The sequence below is a fragment of the Sinocyclocheilus anshuiensis genome, unplaced genomic scaffold (genome assembly GCF_001515605.1).
Source record: "Sinocyclocheilus anshuiensis isolate Anshui unplaced genomic scaffold, SAMN03320099.WGS_v1.1 scaffold1578, whole genome shotgun sequence".
Classification (NCBI taxonomy): domain Eukaryota; kingdom Metazoa; phylum Chordata; class Actinopteri; order Cypriniformes; family Cyprinidae; genus Sinocyclocheilus; species Sinocyclocheilus anshuiensis.
In genome coordinates, this window is record NW_015544225.1 from 462,077 (window position 1) to 479,487 (window position 17,411).

General features: G+C 37.6%; 1 protein-coding gene across 2 annotated transcripts in view; it reads left to right on the top strand.

Moving 5' to 3' along the window:
• Nucleotides 1-17,411, top strand: part of ptk2bb (protein tyrosine kinase 2 beta, b) — a 24,135-nt gene that overhangs the window by 2,903 nt on the left and 3,821 nt on the right. For both annotated transcript variants that reach the window (XM_016498036.1, XM_016498035.1), the window contains exons 2-30: nt 828-1,060; nt 2,315-2,493; nt 2,599-2,686; nt 2,782-2,861; nt 3,109-3,171; nt 3,260-3,314; nt 6,664-6,804; nt 6,908-6,982; nt 7,086-7,187; nt 7,288-7,420; nt 7,721-7,760; nt 7,938-7,966; nt 8,080-8,127; nt 8,238-8,332; nt 8,547-8,628; nt 9,629-9,729; nt 10,310-10,425; nt 11,983-12,083; nt 12,287-12,376; nt 13,530-13,734; nt 13,975-14,083; nt 14,181-14,240; nt 14,449-14,571; nt 14,789-14,938; nt 15,041-15,076; nt 15,211-15,235; nt 15,381-15,427; nt 16,578-16,712; nt 16,812-16,892. In XM_016498036.1, coding sequence (XP_016353522.1) covers nt 869-1,060; nt 2,315-2,493; nt 2,599-2,686; nt 2,782-2,861; nt 3,109-3,171; nt 3,260-3,314; nt 6,664-6,804; nt 6,908-6,982; nt 7,086-7,187; nt 7,288-7,420; nt 7,721-7,760; nt 7,938-7,966; nt 8,080-8,127; nt 8,238-8,332; nt 8,547-8,628; nt 9,629-9,729; nt 10,310-10,425; nt 11,983-12,083; nt 12,287-12,376; nt 13,530-13,734; nt 13,975-14,083; nt 14,181-14,240; nt 14,449-14,571; nt 14,789-14,938; nt 15,041-15,076; nt 15,211-15,235; nt 15,381-15,427; nt 16,578-16,712; nt 16,812-16,892 — 2,781 coding nt within the window. In that variant the 5' untranslated portion in view covers nt 828-868. The remainder of the gene's footprint in view (nt 1-827; nt 1,061-2,314; nt 2,494-2,598; nt 2,687-2,781; nt 2,862-3,108; nt 3,172-3,259; nt 3,315-6,663; nt 6,805-6,907; nt 6,983-7,085; nt 7,188-7,287; nt 7,421-7,720; nt 7,761-7,937; nt 7,967-8,079; nt 8,128-8,237; nt 8,333-8,546; nt 8,629-9,628; nt 9,730-10,309; nt 10,426-11,982; nt 12,084-12,286; nt 12,377-13,529; nt 13,735-13,974; nt 14,084-14,180; nt 14,241-14,448; nt 14,572-14,788; nt 14,939-15,040; nt 15,077-15,210; nt 15,236-15,380; nt 15,428-16,577; nt 16,713-16,811; nt 16,893-17,411) is intronic.

Below are 17,411 nucleotides of genomic sequence, written 5' to 3' on the forward strand. Positions count from 1 at the left end.
TTGGAAAATGCTAACTTTAGCCTGATAGCACTGAAAGCGAATGTCCCACCCTTCCTGCAATCGCCGTCCAAAGCCACGCCCCCTGAACGCATGTACACTCACAGACCAGAATACCAGAGACAACATTACTACAATAGGCTACATCAGCGGTTCCCAATTCCAGTCCTCGTGCCCTCCGAAGTGAAGTAAACTTCAACGGAATTCCCCTGCTCAGGGAGTAGGGAGCAATGAACACTGTGTAGGGATCATATCGATCGGAACACAGTTCATGCACGTAGCTCACTTCTAACGAGCTGGTTATCCGAATCGGGTGTGTTAACTAAGCGAGACATGCAAAATATGCAGAGCGGGGGTGGGGGGCACGAGGACTGGAATTGGGAACCGCTGGGCTGCATCATGTGTCATTCACCGGTGAGAAAACTTTAAAAGTACTACAATACCAGGAAGGAAGATCGGGTTGTTGTTGATGTTTGTCTGCCATTCTCGCTCCGTCTGCACAGCGTGCGTGAACGAGCTCATGACGTATCCTGTCTGCGCGAACAGGGTGCGCAGAGGTATGCTAATACATACGTTGACAGGCAGGTAGGAAAGCCAGTTAAAACGCTCGGACCGAGCGTTTTGATTGGACGAACATTTATTGGTCCTACGCCTTCCACAGAATATATAAATACAGATAAATACATTTAGACCACTTAACTTAATGATTGCTATCGGGATGTGATGAGACTTTCAACCAGCATAACAGAAAATGTTTCTGAAGACAATCACCTATTGCACCTTTAACTATAAACACTGTTCTTGTGTTTCCAAACTGGCCTTACTACCAGATGGGATGATTGTGTAATGGTGTGTGGATATCTTTGAGGACATGGCGAGTGATGCAAGCACCCATTCCTGGAAGGTACCCACCCAGGACTGGGATGGGGGCATCAAAAGCCCTGACCTTGGTCCTTTTGGAGATGGCGGTCCTGCAAAGATCATCAAAGTGTGCTTCAGCAGCAGCAACAACCTCAGCAAAAACTTCAAACTGGTCAAATGTGACAGCTCATGGCAGATCAAGGTATACAATACTGCTCAAAAGTTTTTTAAATGTTTTTGAAAGAAGTGTCTTATGTTCACCTATAGGCTGAATATATTTATCAAAAATGCAGTGAAAAAACAGTCATAATGTGAAATATTATTAAAGGGGTGGTTGATTGCGATTTCACTTTTTTAACGTTAGTGTGTAATTTTGCTGTTTGAGCATAAACAATATCAGCAAAGTTACGACGCTAAAAGTTCAATGCAAACGGAGATATCGTCTTTTAAAATTATGGCAGTTTAATGCCTACAAAAACGGCTGGTAGGGACTACAACGAGTTACTTCCCAGGTTCGTGACGTTACAAACCCAGATTCAGCTCCAACAATGAACTGTTCCAATAATACACTTTGTTTATAGACCGACAGATATTTTTCACATAGCTATGAGAAGCATTAAACATGCGGTTAGTGTACTGTATTAAATAAGCTGTATTGTAAGCTTTAATCAGGATAAAACCGTATATTAAAAGCTAACATAAGCAGTAGCATTTACAAATAACAGCGTATCTGAGAGCATTTAGACATGCACTGGCGGTTTAGCGAATCACAACACACTGGGCCAGCTAACCAATGTGAGCCCATTGCGTATTTCTGAGGAAGGGGCTTCATAAAAGCAGGAAATCATCAGTGCGTTTATAGGAGAAGGGACAGAGCGGTGTAGAGTAAAGGTAAATTATGAGAAAAATAATGCGTTTTTTTTTTTAAACGAAGGATTTACACATGTTAGACTGCACCCCATAAACACAATCAAGCCTAGAAAAAAAAAGTCAACCACCCCTTTAAAATCTAAAGTAACTCTTTTAAATTTTTATGTATTTTAAATATTAATTTATTCCTGTGATAGCAAAGCTGAATTTTCAGCAGTCATTACTCCAGTCTTCAGTGTCACATTTCAGAAATCTTTCTAATATGCATTTGTTGCTCATTAAACTTTTATTATTATTATTATTATTATTATTATTATTATTATTATTATTATTATCAATGTTTAACACAGATATGGTACTTAATATTATTGTGGAGTTCAAAAGAACATTTATGTGAATTTTTTGTAATATTATAAATGTCATTTTAAATGCGCCCTTGCTGAATAAAAGTGAAAAATCTTACTGCCCCCAAATGTTTGAATGGTAATCTGTATGACTAGAAAAACTGAATTATGGTATTTCTAGTAATATTATGCCAAATGTTGGAATGCCATGTCTGAACACTTGTGATTTGCTTATCCATTAGACTATCATCCAGTCTATTCTGATCAGTGGGCGTTTGGGCCCAAATGTGCAAAACCCAGGATGCTTTGGGCTGAGGCTCAAACACCTTAAATCTGAGGAGCTCCACTGGCTTCATCCAGACCTGACTGTAGGAGACGTTGAGCAACGCTACGAGAGCCATCACGCCGAGGCGGAGTGGAGGTGAGGGAGAATGACAGTGGTTAATCTTGACTCATATCACCAATATACTTGCCATTATTTGAACTTTTCATAAATGTGTGTGTGTGTGTGTGTGTTTTATTTCAGATATGATCTTAGGATTCGCTACATTCCCACTGATTTCATGAAGAGGTTAAAAGAGGACAGGACGTTCCTTTTGTATTTCTATCAACAGGTCAGCAAACATCTCCAGATTTGCTTCCTGTCTTTGGTTGTATGTGGTCATGTTTTGTTAGTCAGTTCATGTAAATATTGTTCCTCTTCTGGCAGGTGCGTTGTGGCTACATGCAGCATCATGCTAGCAAAGTTAGTGACGGCATGACACTTCAGCTGGGCTGTTTGGAGATCAGGTAACAAAAAGCATAGTCTGTTTGCTTTTATTGATATTGTCTGATTATCCAGTGTAACTGCAGGACTTCATGACCAGCAACTGAGTGCATATTTCCAATGCTATAAACAGAGTTTTCACAGAATTAAAATGAGAAATGTTCAATTATTCAGTAATTCAATTTGCATTACTCTAGGTACAAATTTTTATTGAATTGTGAGGTAATTTCAGAGCATTGCATCACATATGTGGTTTGTTCTGTCTTTCAGGAGGTTTTATAAAGACATGAATGCCAAAGGTCTAGAGAAAAGGTCCAACTTTGACTTGCTAGAGTAAGTTCATATTTTTCATTTGTACTTAAGTAATTTTAAAAAGGTGATTTTTTAAAAATGTTTGCTAATATGGTGCTTTTTTATTTAGAAAAGATGTTGGTCTGGACCTGTTCTTTCCTAAGGGACTTATTGACAGTATGAAGGTTAGATTTGTTTCCCACTTTTCTCTGGTGCCATTATTTTGTTAAAGGAGAAGTTCACTTCCAGAAAGAAAATGTCCTGATAATTGACTCACCGCCATGTGATCCAAGATGTTCATGTCTTTCTTTCTTCAGTCGAAAAAGAAATTAAGGTTTTTGAGGAAAACATTCCAGTATTTTACCCCATATAGTGGTCTTCAATGGTGGCCAACGGGTTGGAGGTCTGAATTGCAGCTTCAAAGGGCTCTACACCATCCCAGCCAAGAAATAAGGGTCTTATCTAGCGAAACGTTTGGTCATTTTCTAAGAAAATACAAACGTATATATTTTTAACCACAAATGCTTGTCTTGCACTAGCTCGACCTCACACGTTATGTTATCACGCATGTGTGACATAGGCATAAGTACCAACCCAGCGTTTACAAAGCGAACGTGCAAAGAAAACCAAACGCCCTTTACAAAAAAAGGTAAAACAATGAGTGCGTTTACATGCACCCTCTTAATGCGATTATAATGAGATTTTGGCAATATTGCGATTAAACTTTACCTCATGTAAACGCAATACTTCGATTTAAATAATGCGATTAAACTCATAATCGCAGCAAGCATAATCGTATTAACATAAGTGGCGTATGCCGATTTTAATCGAAATATACAGGCATGTAAACACCTTAATCGCAGTATTGCCGCTCTGACCAAAGTGTGCATGTGATTATGACATACATAAATGACGTGACTCGCACCTGTAATAATACGCAGATTAGAAACTATGGCGGGGAAGAAAGCATTGCATTTCTGGGGAAAACACAACTCGCTTCCACCAGTCTGTTCCCCCTCATCCAGAAACGGCGAGTAGAACGCGACGGCAGCGTAGGCAAACGAATTGCCATCACATTTCTATGGCACCGAAAAAGCATGTAATACTACCATACAAATGTGTTTTGCATTAGACGTAAATAAATTAAAACAGCAGCCAGTAACACACCTGCTCTTTCTGAGTCCATCATTTGTGCTAAATCTGAGGGCTCTCTGACCCTCCCATAGACAGCAAGGTAACTACCACGTTTAAGGTCCAGAAAAGTACCAAGATGATCGACAAAGTAGTTCGTGTGACATCAGTGGTTCAACTGTAAAGTTATGAAGCTACGAGAATACTTTTTTGTGGAAAGAAAACAAAAATAACCACTTTATTCCACAATAAAAAAAAAAGTATTCTCGTAGCTTCATAACTTTACAGTTGAACAGAAGATTAACGAAGGTCTTACAGGTTTCTAACAACACGAGAGTAATTAATGACAGAATTTTCATTTTTGGGTGAACTAACCCTTAAAGGTTATTCATTGGCATCTATGGTTCTGTTAAGAACCTTTAACATCCATGGAACCTTTCCATTAGACAAAAAGTTCTTCATAGTGGAAAATGGTTCTTTAGATTATTAAAAAAGGTTCTCCACACTAAGACAAAAAACCTTGTTTTCGAACCTTTATTTTTAACCCTTAAACACATACCTCAGGTATTTAATGACCCAGGACATAATCCACTACCCTCTCTCTTGTTCATTTTTTTTTCTATGTTCAGTATTTTGAACTCCACCTTCTTCCTTAATTTAAATAAATAAATATAGAAAAAAAAATGTAAAAGAATGTTTGTTTTCTATTTTTTATTTTTTTTTAAGAAATGTATAGGGTCACTATAGCGACCTGAGGTATGTAATGGTTTAAGTATATATTGTGGAACAATGTTGAATATCTGATGCCTCAGTAAGTGTAAATCACCTTTATTTCTCAAGGTGGCGAGATCTAATAAACAATGAGTGCATTTACATGCACCCTCATAATGTGATTAGAACAGGATTTTGGCAATATTGCGATTAAACTTTACCTCATGTAAACGCAATACTTCGATTTAAATAATGCGATTAAACTCATAATCGCAGCAAGCATAATCGTATTAACATAAGTGGCGTATGCCGATTTTAATCGAAATATACAGGCATGTAAACACCTTAATCGCAGTATTGCCGCTCTGACCAAAGTGTGCATGTGATTATGACATACATAAATGACGTGACTCGCACCTGTAATAATACGCAGATTAGAAACTATGGCGGGGAAGAAAGCATTGCATTTCTGGGGAAAACACAACTCGCTTCCACCAGTCTGTTCCCCCTCATCCAGAAACGGCGAGTAGAACGCGACGGCAGCGTAGGCAAACGAATTGCCATCACATTTCTATGGCACCGAAAAAGCATGTAATACTACCATACAAATGTGTTTTGCATTAGACGTAAATAAATTAAAACAGCAGCCAGTAACACACCTGCTCTTTCTGAGTCCATCATTTGTGCTGTGCAGTGGGGTATGTGAATAATGGCAGTAAAAAAATAACCACAATTCTTAGCGAATAATATATATAATGGAAATTGCATGTAAATGGGAGTGAAGAGCTTTGCTCTTGACATGTAAACATCATAATGCGATTAAGTCCTTACTCTGATTATCGGAAATAATCGCATTATTCGTGCGCATGTAAACATAGTCAGTGATGTCGGACGATTTTGAAGTTGGGGGAGATAACGAGATGAAGTTTTTGCCATATCCTACCTTTTTGAACTGAAGTACTGTACACAGATGAAGAACTAACCGCGTGTGGCGTTTCCAACGTGATTACGTAATGTGTGAAGACGCGGATGCGCATCGCATAGCTAGTGCAAGACTAGCATTTGTGGTTAAAAAGTCTATACATTTTTTTTTTAAGAAATTGACAGATCATTTTGCTAGATAAGACCCTTATTCCTCGGCTGGGATCGTGTAGAGCAATTTGAAGCTGCATTGAAACTTGAAATTTGGACCTTCAACCCGTTGGCCTACATTCAAGTCCATTATATAGTCCATTATATTCCTGGGATGTTTTTCTCAAAAAACTTGACTTCTTTGCAACTGAAAAAAGAAAGACATGAACATCTTGGATGACATTCGGGTGAGTAAATTATCAGGAAATTTTCATTCTGGAAATGAACTTCTCCTTTAACAGGCCATTTCCAGAGTTAAAATCGAAGTTTTAAGTTGTTTGTGTTCAATGTTTGATGTGTTTTTTTTGTTCAATTGCAAACCTTTTACCAAGACATTTAAATTCAGCACAAATTCATATTTGTTCTTATGTAATCTTTTTTTTTTTTTTTTTAATGAATGGAAAAAAATGCATGGATAATATGCAGCTAGCCAGTCAAAATAAACCCTAAAATAAATCAGGACCATGATAAAATAAAATGAAAAAATAAACAAGTGGCAGCTTATGAGATCTTAGCACACTGAAATTCTACCTCTAAACTGTAAAATTTTGGTTTTAACAGCCCAAGCAACTCAGGAAGCTCATCCAGCAAACGTTTCAGCAGTATGCATTACTAAAGGAGGACGAGTGTATGATCAAGTTCTTCGAGACCTATGGGGAATTCTCCAACTTTGACGAGGAAATATTTCCTTGTGAGCTAGTGGTAAGTTCTCCAACTTAGGTGTTAAAATTTTTTGGGGTTTATTCAAAGTGGAAGATTTAATGTGCTTAATTGAATGTACTAAAGTCCCTCTTAATCTACACAGCAAGGTTGGAGTTTAGCAGTGGATTTAGTCATTGGTCCCAAAGGCATTAGGCAACGTACCAAAGCAGACTCCACCGTGAGCAACTTTATACTTAATTTCAAGTATTTATTCCTTATTTTCATGCCAGTTGTCATTGTCCAAATGTTGTTTCAAGTTCATGCTCGTTTACTCTCCCTAGGCTGTTTGCCTTGCTGAATTTAAACAGATCCGAAGTATCAAGTATAACACACAGAGTGATGGCAGAACATTGTTACTTATCGAAATTGAGGGTGCCAAACAGGTGAGAATGTTCTCACTTCAGTATTAGGTTGTTAAACTTCATATGCACAATGCCACTCTTGTGGTAAACTAGCCGTGACCTTTTTTTTTTCCATTCCTAGCCTCTTTCCATCAGTGTGGCGTCTTTGGCCATTGCGGAGAACATGGCTGATCTGATCGATGGCTACTGTCGGTTGCTTAACCACACAGACTCATCTTTGATAGTCGGTCCAAATAAAAGTAAATCTCCTAAAGGTAAGCCCCAATTAATGTATGTCTGCAAATGACAATATTCACTTTACAAAGGGTCATTTAAAAGAGTTAGAACTTGTGTGAACTACTTCCAGGGAATTGATCATTATTTATTTTCTAAATTCTTGTCATCTGGAAAAAGTCTGAGATAAATGACTAGACTTTTTCTGAAATGCTGAGAGTTTATGGCAGCTCTCCTCTGTATGTTGTGCATTTTGAATCATGTCTTTTGTGATTAATGTGGGTTTGGGGATTGCCATATTTCTCTGTATTGCAAACTGAGATTTATCTTTGCTGTCTTAGGTGTGCAGTTGCGCAACTCTCTTCCTGAAATTCCCTCCGAGTGAGTACATCAACATTCCTCTATCTCTGTTTTCTTCTCCTCAGGGCTACAACACAGAATGAATATTAATTGCTATAACTCTAAAGTGATCTCTTATGGAATAATTCACATTTGTGCGTACATTTTAGATACTTTATTTCACTGTCCTTATTGCTGTTCACTCTTTCCTGCTGTTAGGAAGAAAACAGAAAACTTCAGATACAGCAGTGAGTATCAGACCCTCCTTTAGTTGCAATCCAATTCAGACACTCAGCTTGATATTTGCTGTATTATGATAACAAGTTCACGACAATGTGATAACATCAAATCTATCTTTCAGACTCTGATATATACTGTGAAATCCCAGATGAAAAGCCGCCACCACCTGGTATGTATGGGAATTGTTTTTTTATGTATTCAGTGTCAGTATCACTGTAAAATCGTGCACTTGCTCATTATTGTTTGTACTGATGTGCTCTTCATGTGTTTCGAAAATAGTAAAGGTTGGACTGTCCAGGAAAGATATTATCCTGAAACGTATGCTGGGTGAAGGCTTCTTTGGGGAGGTTCATGAAGGAGTTTACCAGAAAAAGGCAAGCAGTACTAGACACTTTAGTCATGTGATGATGCAATGACAACTAAAATGTTTTTGCAGGGCAAATCTGGATTTTCCTTTTACGGTACATTAATTTAGCATAATGTTGTTGGATGTCTTACAGTAACATTAGCAAATCTCATCACTGGTGACTTAGCTAATATGATTAGTTAAATTTTTTTTAATAGACCATTTTTAATTGTCTTGGTTAGAATGGGGAGAAGATTAGTGTTGCGGTGAAGACCTGTAAGGAATGTGCACCTGATGTCAGAGAGAAGTTCGTGGGTGAAGCTGGTATGTAAATGAAAACTCAGGGTACTTATTATAGCCTATTAAAGTCAATAGATGTTTCTTCAACTATGGCCACTTTTGGAACTGTGGACTTTTGTGGATAATTATAAATGATCACAACATATTAAATTTGTGTACACAAAGAGTGTGCATACTCATCAATCAGCAGAGAATTCTGTCATTTTTTCTGAACTGTCAGTTTTTTTTTCTAGCATATCTCAAATGATGTATTGGGTTTAATAACATTCTGTGGTGGAAATAACATTTTAAATATTTTTGGACTTCTTTGATTTGCTAAGGCTAAAATTATATCTATAATTTTGCGTATTTCACATAAACACAATAAATATGATTGCATAATTTGAAAAAATTACAGCTTGATTAGAAATTATGCACAAGAGAATCAAGATTCCCAAAGCATTATATTACATGATATATGAGGAAGCCTAAATTTAAAAGTTTGATTGCTACCTGAAAAAGTGAATGAATAAAATCTGAAAACACCATGGTCATTTTTATAAAGAATATACATTTTTTCTAGATATTCCAGGTGCAGCTAAAATATTTTATTGTGAGAAAAAATATTTAATTTTTTTATCATTTTCAAATAAATCACATTCACAAATAATCAGCTGTTAAAGTCATGGGATAAAATATAGTTGTGGACAGTTGGTCAAAAAGATTGAGAACCACTGCTGTTGTCTCTGTGAATTAACTTTTGAAAAACTTAGTGCCAAAATTGTTAAATTGTTGGCTGTGGTGGAAATGACACAGTAGCAGAAAGTCATAAAAATGATGCAATAATATACTAATAAATAGTTTTCACATAATACATTTTGAAGTTTTATGTAATACATCCATTTTATACATGAGTTTTCATATTTTCAGAAAATCTGGGTCCCAGATTTTGAAACAAGCTATATGAAACATTTGAAATATAGAAAAAATAAACAAAATATAAAAATATAATAATGAGTAACTGTATTCTTTTATCTGAATTCAGTTATCATGAAGAACCTGGACCATCCACACATAGTGCGACTGATTGGAGTGATTGAGGAAGACCCTGTATGGATTGTCATGGAGCTGTGTCAGCACGGGGAGGTAAACAACAGCCCAGATGCTGGATGTTATCACTCTTATTTGTATTATATGTCAAAACACATCTTTTGGAAAATTGCAGGACCAATAATGTTGTCACTATGAGTGATTATTTTGGGGAGGGTGCTAATATATTATATGAGATAGAGGGGTTTACGTATCTTTTAAATTAAATCAATAAAATTTCCTTTCAATCCATAGTGTAATTCCAATTGCCAGAACCGCTGTGATTGATTTAGCAAACTCAATTAAGTGAATGCCATAGATACGGCTCTATTAACATTTATAGGCTCTGTAAAACCATCATAAACTGTTTACAAACTCACAGGAAGTTCAGTATTGAATGAATCAACAACACTGCGTCTTGTCAAGTACAGAATGACTGGCCTGAGCAGTCAACTAATAGTGAACTCAAACATGTGCATGGTTTAATAAACCAACTTAAGAAACCACCATAGGGTCTGAAAAAATGCATCTCAGGGCAGTGCAAAGTCTAGCTTTATTGCCTGTATGTGTAATGCTTCACTTTAATGAAGTTTTTTTGTTTTCTCTTTTTCTAAAAATACTTGTTTTGATTTTACAGCTGGGGAAGTACTTGACAAAAAATCAGCAGAGTTTGACAAGCGTAACTCTGGTACTCTTCAGCCTACAGATCTGCAAAGCTCTTGTTTACCTGCAGGGAATGAACATGGTCCACAGGTGCAGCATGCACTTCAATATTTTTAATTCTTTATTATCTGGTATATACTACAATTCAAAAGGTTGGAGTCAAACATTAAACATTTTTTAATGTTTTTGAAAGAAGGGTTTATTTTTTATTTTTTTATGTACACCAAGGCTGTGTTTATTTGATTGTGAAATATTATTACAATTTAAATAACTTTTCTATTGTACTATATTTTAAAATGTAATTATGGCAAAGCTGAATTATCAGCATCATTACTCCAGTCTTCAGTATCACATGATCCTTCTGAAATAATTCTAATATGCTAATTTGTGTCACGGATCTGGAGGGAGGACTCAAATGCAGTGAGTGTTAACAGACTTATTAGACAGACTTGCAGACAAGATGAGAGATGGTGAGGAGAGGAGTGAACAGTCCCAACACTAGGCAGGGAATGACTTGTAGACAGGCAGGCCTGGGTGTACGACCACAGAGTCCAGTCCAGGATGGCAGACCGCCAGAGAGCAGTGAAGCTGTAGGCCTGGGGTAAGTAACGGTAGCCTGGCACTCCTCACCTCTCCACACTCGTGATGTATCAGGTACTGCACAGGCCTAGCAGCGTGGCAGACCCAGGGAGAAGACCAGTAGCTCAGACTGCCAGTCAGAACAGGGCAGGACTGGACAGACAAGAAACAAAACACACACTAAGCAATTAGACAGGGATTACTCTGTATAATATAAGGTGAGACGGGCTAGCAAGCAGAGAGACAAGCACAAACACTAGTTAGGACAACAGGTTAGAATAACAAACTGACAACACACAAGAGGAAGGGAGCACAATATAAAGGAGAGAAGAACACGAGGAACAGGTGGGAACACTCAGACAAACAGGGAGAGAACGAGAGGGACAGAGGACTAAACAAGGGGGCGTGGCAACGGGAAACAAGGAGGCAGGACGAGAGGAGCACATGGCAGACAACAACAAAGACAGAGCCATGTGCTCGCACACAACACAAACAAGGAAACATGAAACAGACAAGACAGATAGGGCAGGATCCTAACAATTTGCTGCTCATGAAACATTTCTTATTTTTATCAATGTTGAAAGCAGTTGTGCTGCTTAATATATTTGTGGAAACATTGATACATTTTTGCAGGATTCTTTGAATTGAAATTTCGTAACATTAAAAATTTCTTTACTGTAACTTTTGATCAATTGAATAAAATTATTAATTTGTTTAAAAAATAAAATCTTACTGACCTCAAATGTTTTAATGGTTAATGTATGTATAGTAACGTTTTTAAATTTTTAACACCGAGCATTCTTGGAAATCACTCAAATTGTTTACAGTACATGCATACAGTGGGCGGAAAAGTCTGAGACCATGCCTGGAAATAAACAGAAATGTTTATGATTTTTTTTCGATTATGATGTAAAATGAACCATCTTTTCACTCACTTTCTTATGCTGATAATATAATTTAATATGGACAAAGCTACAAAACAGAATCATTTTCACTAGTGGTCTAATGAATTTAAATTTTCATTATTGTTGTCATTTGTTGTTTGTGTTGGTGTGATCTGCTTGACAGAGACATAGCTGTACGAAATGTGCTTGTTGCCACACCTGAGTTGGTGAAGCTGGGTGACTTTGGCCTTTCCAGATACATCGAGGATGAAGAATATTACAAAGGTTACCTCAGCTGTTTTACACACTCATAAAAGTAATGAATTGTTTAATAATTTTATGATTCATCATTCCATTCTCTGTTGCAACTATAATCATCTTAACTCCTCTGTCACGTTATAAAATCTTCTAAAATATTATTTTTTGGGTTTTTTATATTCCGTTTAACAAGCATAGCAATTTCTCATTACCTTGCATTATGTCTGCAGCATCTGTTACCCGTTTACCGATCAAATGGATGGCTCCTGAATCTATTAACTTCAGACGCTTCACCACGGCCAGTGATGTGTGGATGTTCGGTGAGTGAATAGAAGAAAACTGACCGATTTCGACATGTCCATTGTACCAAACAATGACACTGTTACATTAATTTAGACAGACACTCACTTGTTTGATTAATTAATATTGCCAAAATTTTGAGCATATATATATTTTATACAGTATATATTTTAAGACAGAAAAGGTGTTCAGAAACCAGTATTTCTAAAATTGCCTTCATGGCTGTTTATAGTCATTGTAAAATTCTCACAGGGCACATAATTCATTTTTATGAATCCAATTTCCAGTTTTGGCATGCTTAACCGTCCTATGCTTACAAACATTATTCAGCGCTTCAGGGCCACTATTAAACTTAATTTATACAAATTGTCATACAATAACTGACTTTCATTTCCGTCGCAGCTTTTTACAATTTGCCAATTCATTTTTATCTAATTTCTTGGTGCAAGAATTATGTTGATATATAAAACAACTGTAAAAGTTTCTGTACTGCAATTTATATTTGTTTTCAATTAATATTATTCTTAATACTGGGCTTGAGCCATCAACAGATTTTATTTCTGAAGCCCCTCACTAAAACACTGTTTAAATAACATGACTAGACAGACAGAGAGCCCTCTGTTTCTGGAGCTCAGCTGTCATGTTCTATGAATCTTGAGCTTTCACTCAGTTTCTCTGATTGATGGCTTCACATAAGAGTGCTGCCCCTCCAGATGCACCATCAGTACTGAAGCAAGGAGAACGTCATGGACAGATGATCCCAACACAGTTACTTAAGCTTTAGACTTTTTTTCAGAATAGAGCAACTGAAGTATAATTCACCCTCATGTCATTCCAAACCTGTATGACTTTCTTGCTTCTGTGGAAAATAAAAGAAGATATTTTGAAGAATGGTATAGACAAAAAAATAAAATGGAAGTCAGTTTGAAACTCTTTGATCTTTTGTGTTCCTCAGAAAAAAAGAAATGCAAACAGGTTTGAAATGACATGAAGGTGAGTACATGATGACAATTTTCATTTTTGGGTGAACTATCCTTTTAACATTTACTTATCTTTATGGGATCATATGATATTCCTAAACACCAGAGGTGTAAAATGCAAAAAAATCTATCAAACCTTCCATGTGATTTCCCCCTCACTTCCATTTCATCCTCTCATGTTGCTCCCATCCAGCTGTGTGCGTGTGGGAGATTATGAGCCGAGGTAAACAGCCGTTCCACTGGCTGGACAACCGTGATGTGATTAACCAGCTGGAACAGGGCAACAGGCTGCCCAAACCTGAGCAGTGCCCTCCTGCCTTGTACTCTCTCATGACCCGCTGCTGGAGCTACGACCCCCGCGAGAGACCCACCTTCACCGAACTAGCCTGCAACATCAGGTTTCTCCCTTCGTGCCCTATAATAATGTAGCCCTGTATCTTGTGCATTTGTAAAAAAGCCTAATATTACCTACTGTAATTTGATGATCCCGAGTTAAAAATCACACAGTGGTATAATCAATGTGTTTAATATGGAATCTTTTTTTTTCTTCTAACATACTCATGAGAGGACTACAGTGACTGAAATTTGATTTATTTGGTCAAAAAGATCAATTTTAACCAACACGTTCTTTTTAACAGTGATGTCCACCAAATGGAGAAGGAGTTAGAGGTGGAGAGAGAGAGAGACAAAGCCCGTAACACCCGGATCCTGGAGCCCAAGCTTAACATTAGTGAACCTCCACCAAAAGTAGCTGTCAGCTTTCATATGCTGTTTGTTTGCTCTTACACTCAGTTACAGCAGCACATTTGGCCTAACAGTCAGTGTATTTTGTTTACACCTCAAGCCTTCCAGAGTCAATACTAGCCGTTTCGGAAATACCCTTGGTGTTGGTCTACATCTTCAGGTAGTGTGTTCATTTTGTTTAAATATCAAGACACTAAGCACTAAATTGTTATTGTAAAAATAGAATCCTTGAATACTGATATTTAATTGTATATTCATTTATAAATGTTTTCTAAATATAATTTAATAAATAATATACATAATAATTAAAGTCATTATGTTTTAGGTATATGTATTAATTCGATATGCTCTGCTTTTATTTTCACCAGCTTAATGAGGCTTTATGTGCCAGTTCACCAGACCTGGCCAGCCCGTGTGATTACCAGTCACCTGTGGACTCAACTAACATCCTCGCCATAACTACATCCCCACCCCGTCGCCGCAGTCTTGGGGTAAAATTAGGCCTATTATCAAATTTTCTGCTTTCACTATTAATTTAATCTTTTTTAATGCATTTTCATTATTTAATATTTTTATTATTTATTTTATTTTATTTTAAATTTTATTTTAAAATGATAAAATATTTGGCTTTCACAGGAGGATTTTTAAATTGTTTTAATAATTAATAATATTTCAGCTATCTTAAGTTTCTGTGTGTGCATGGGGTAGGAGGGTGAGTTTAGTTTCGAGCCGACCAGTAAGGAAGATGCTCAGCGGCTGTGGCAGGTAGAGAAGGAGCGCATGCAGGATACTTTGAAGATGCAGAAAGAACAGATGGAGGAGGACACGAAATGGTTAAAGAAGGAGGAGAAGCTTCTGGTAAGAAGGAAAGACTATTTACCATTCTCTTGCGTATGATAATATAGGTTTGCCTTTAATATTAGTTATAATATACATTGCAAGCTTGCTGTCCTTTCTCAGGACCCAATGGTTCATGAAGACACAAATATTCAGGAGGTTTGTATTTTTATTACATACATTTCATCAATAACATTTTCATTTCATATATCTAATGTATTTTTAAAAAATTGTAAAATGTAATGGTCAGATACAACCCCAATAATGTTTATTATTATTATTATTATTATCAGACACCTGAACCGCCACTTAGTTATGGTAAGTCTTCTGCATTCTACATGTGATAATTTTAACAAATTTTAAAGAATTAATCGCATTTTAATATTTGTTGAGAAAATTAATGTAATTCTTGTGCCATATTAACATTTCCTGCTATACTGACTGTATCCTGTATCACTTAAAGCTGAACTCCGTCAACCTCCTTCAAAACCGCCCAGAATTGCAGTGCAGGTAAGGACTCGTTTTACATGTATGTACAGTATGCAGGTTGTACATGTTAAAGTGCTCCTATTATGGATTTTTTTTAAATTACTTTTCATGCAGTGTGTAACACAGCTCTAAGTGAATGAAAATATCCTGCAAAGTTTTAAATCTGAAAGTGTACCCTGCATAAAGTTATTGTCTCTCAAAAGAAAGAGTCGACTCTGAATCATTGAAACGAGTCGTTTTTAAAACGAATCCCAAGCCGTTTCATGTTGAGGTCAACATGAAACATTAGCATATTGCCTGCCCACTTGTTGGTCTTTTCGCTTTGGTTGAATGAAAATGCAAATTCATTCTTTGCCACTAGGTGCCGCTTTTGGAGCGGTAAAATAGCTGTTTCCCCGGTAACGCTGTAGCCTACACAAAGCAGCACTGCGCTCGCAAACGCTGCTTTATCAGGCATTACAGGCAAGATGAAATGAAAATGAGACCAATCGGACCAATCACCGCAGATTAGTGTCACGCAAAGGCGGGGTTTGGAAAAATGAATCGTTGAGCAAATCGTTTGGGAGTTGTTGAGCAAGTAAGGTAAAAATAGGGTGACCATACGTGCCATTTTCCCAGGACAGGATCTGTCCTAGCCAGGATTTCTATATTGCCTAAAATATCTAGGTTTTGGCTTTGTTTGCGTGTGCAGACCGATCGGTGTATGACATCAAAGTACCATAGAGACGGTTATGCTTTCGGTTATGCTTTGATGTCAAACACTGAGCCGCACTGCTTTTAAGTCGAACACACCTAATATGTACGCGTAATTGCATCGCTTTGACCGTAGATCCCACCTTCTCACACGCCATGATTGGTCCATTATGTACAATGCTTGCATGTTATTGGTCAAACTACTTTTCGATCATTACCTTCAGCAAGCATGAAAACAGGAAAACAAAGCCAAAACAAATCCTGGCCAGGGCGCGTCCTGGGAAAATGGCACGTAAAAATAAATGCATATTATAAGACAAAGTGTTTTTTGACCTTGCATGCATGTCAACCTGTTATTGGGGACTCCCAAAACCAAAATAGGAACCTTTCATAACCCGTAATAGGGGCACTTTAAATATTTGACTCTACTTTCCTGATACAATGATAGGAAACATAATTCAGTTTCATGTGCCTTCAGCCTGCACCTACAGCCGAGCTGGACCGCTCAGAGGACAGTGTGTACCAGTGTGTCATGGACGTAGTGAAAGTGGTAGTGCAGCTGAAAAACGACATCAACACACTGCCGTCTACTGATTACATTTCTCCAGTCAAGGTGGCAAAACAAAAGCATTGATTTAAATCTGATGCCGTTTTTGCTCAATATTTCCATTAATAGCTTCACATACTGTCATTTTAACGTTTTTGTCTACAGACTGTTGGACTCTCGTTAAGAAATCTGATCAACAGTGTGGATGATATACTACCAACTCTGCATGTTTCCTGTAAAACAGAGGTAGTATTTGTCCTGTTTGAAACTGTTTCTGCATCCTGATTTCATATAATGTCTGCAAGTTTTTGTAAAACGTCTCGGTTACGTATGGTAACCCTCGTTCCCTGAAGGAGGGAACGGAGACGTCACGTCGGATGACCGACCACAGATACTGCCACTTCCAGTGTCCTGTGGGAGCCTCCTGCACCCCTACATTTTGGTGCAGGGCAGGGCTTCCACAAGAGGACCAGTTACTGCTGCTATGGCACTACCCACTCAGTAAGACTGGATAACACTGGGAAAACGTACCCGTTCCATTTGGGACTGAGACGTTGCGGAAGCTCCATCCTTCCCGAAGGAGGTTTCGGAAGCAAATACACACATGAACATCCCTTAGGTGCATATGGAAGATTGGAGGTGATTGTAACCCTCTTGGAGTGGCAGAAGTCTGCCGGGGAAACACGGGCTCTGAGGTCATACCGTGGACTTTACACATATGGGATCCACTTAGGTCTCTACATATGGAACCCAGCCCTCTACCGG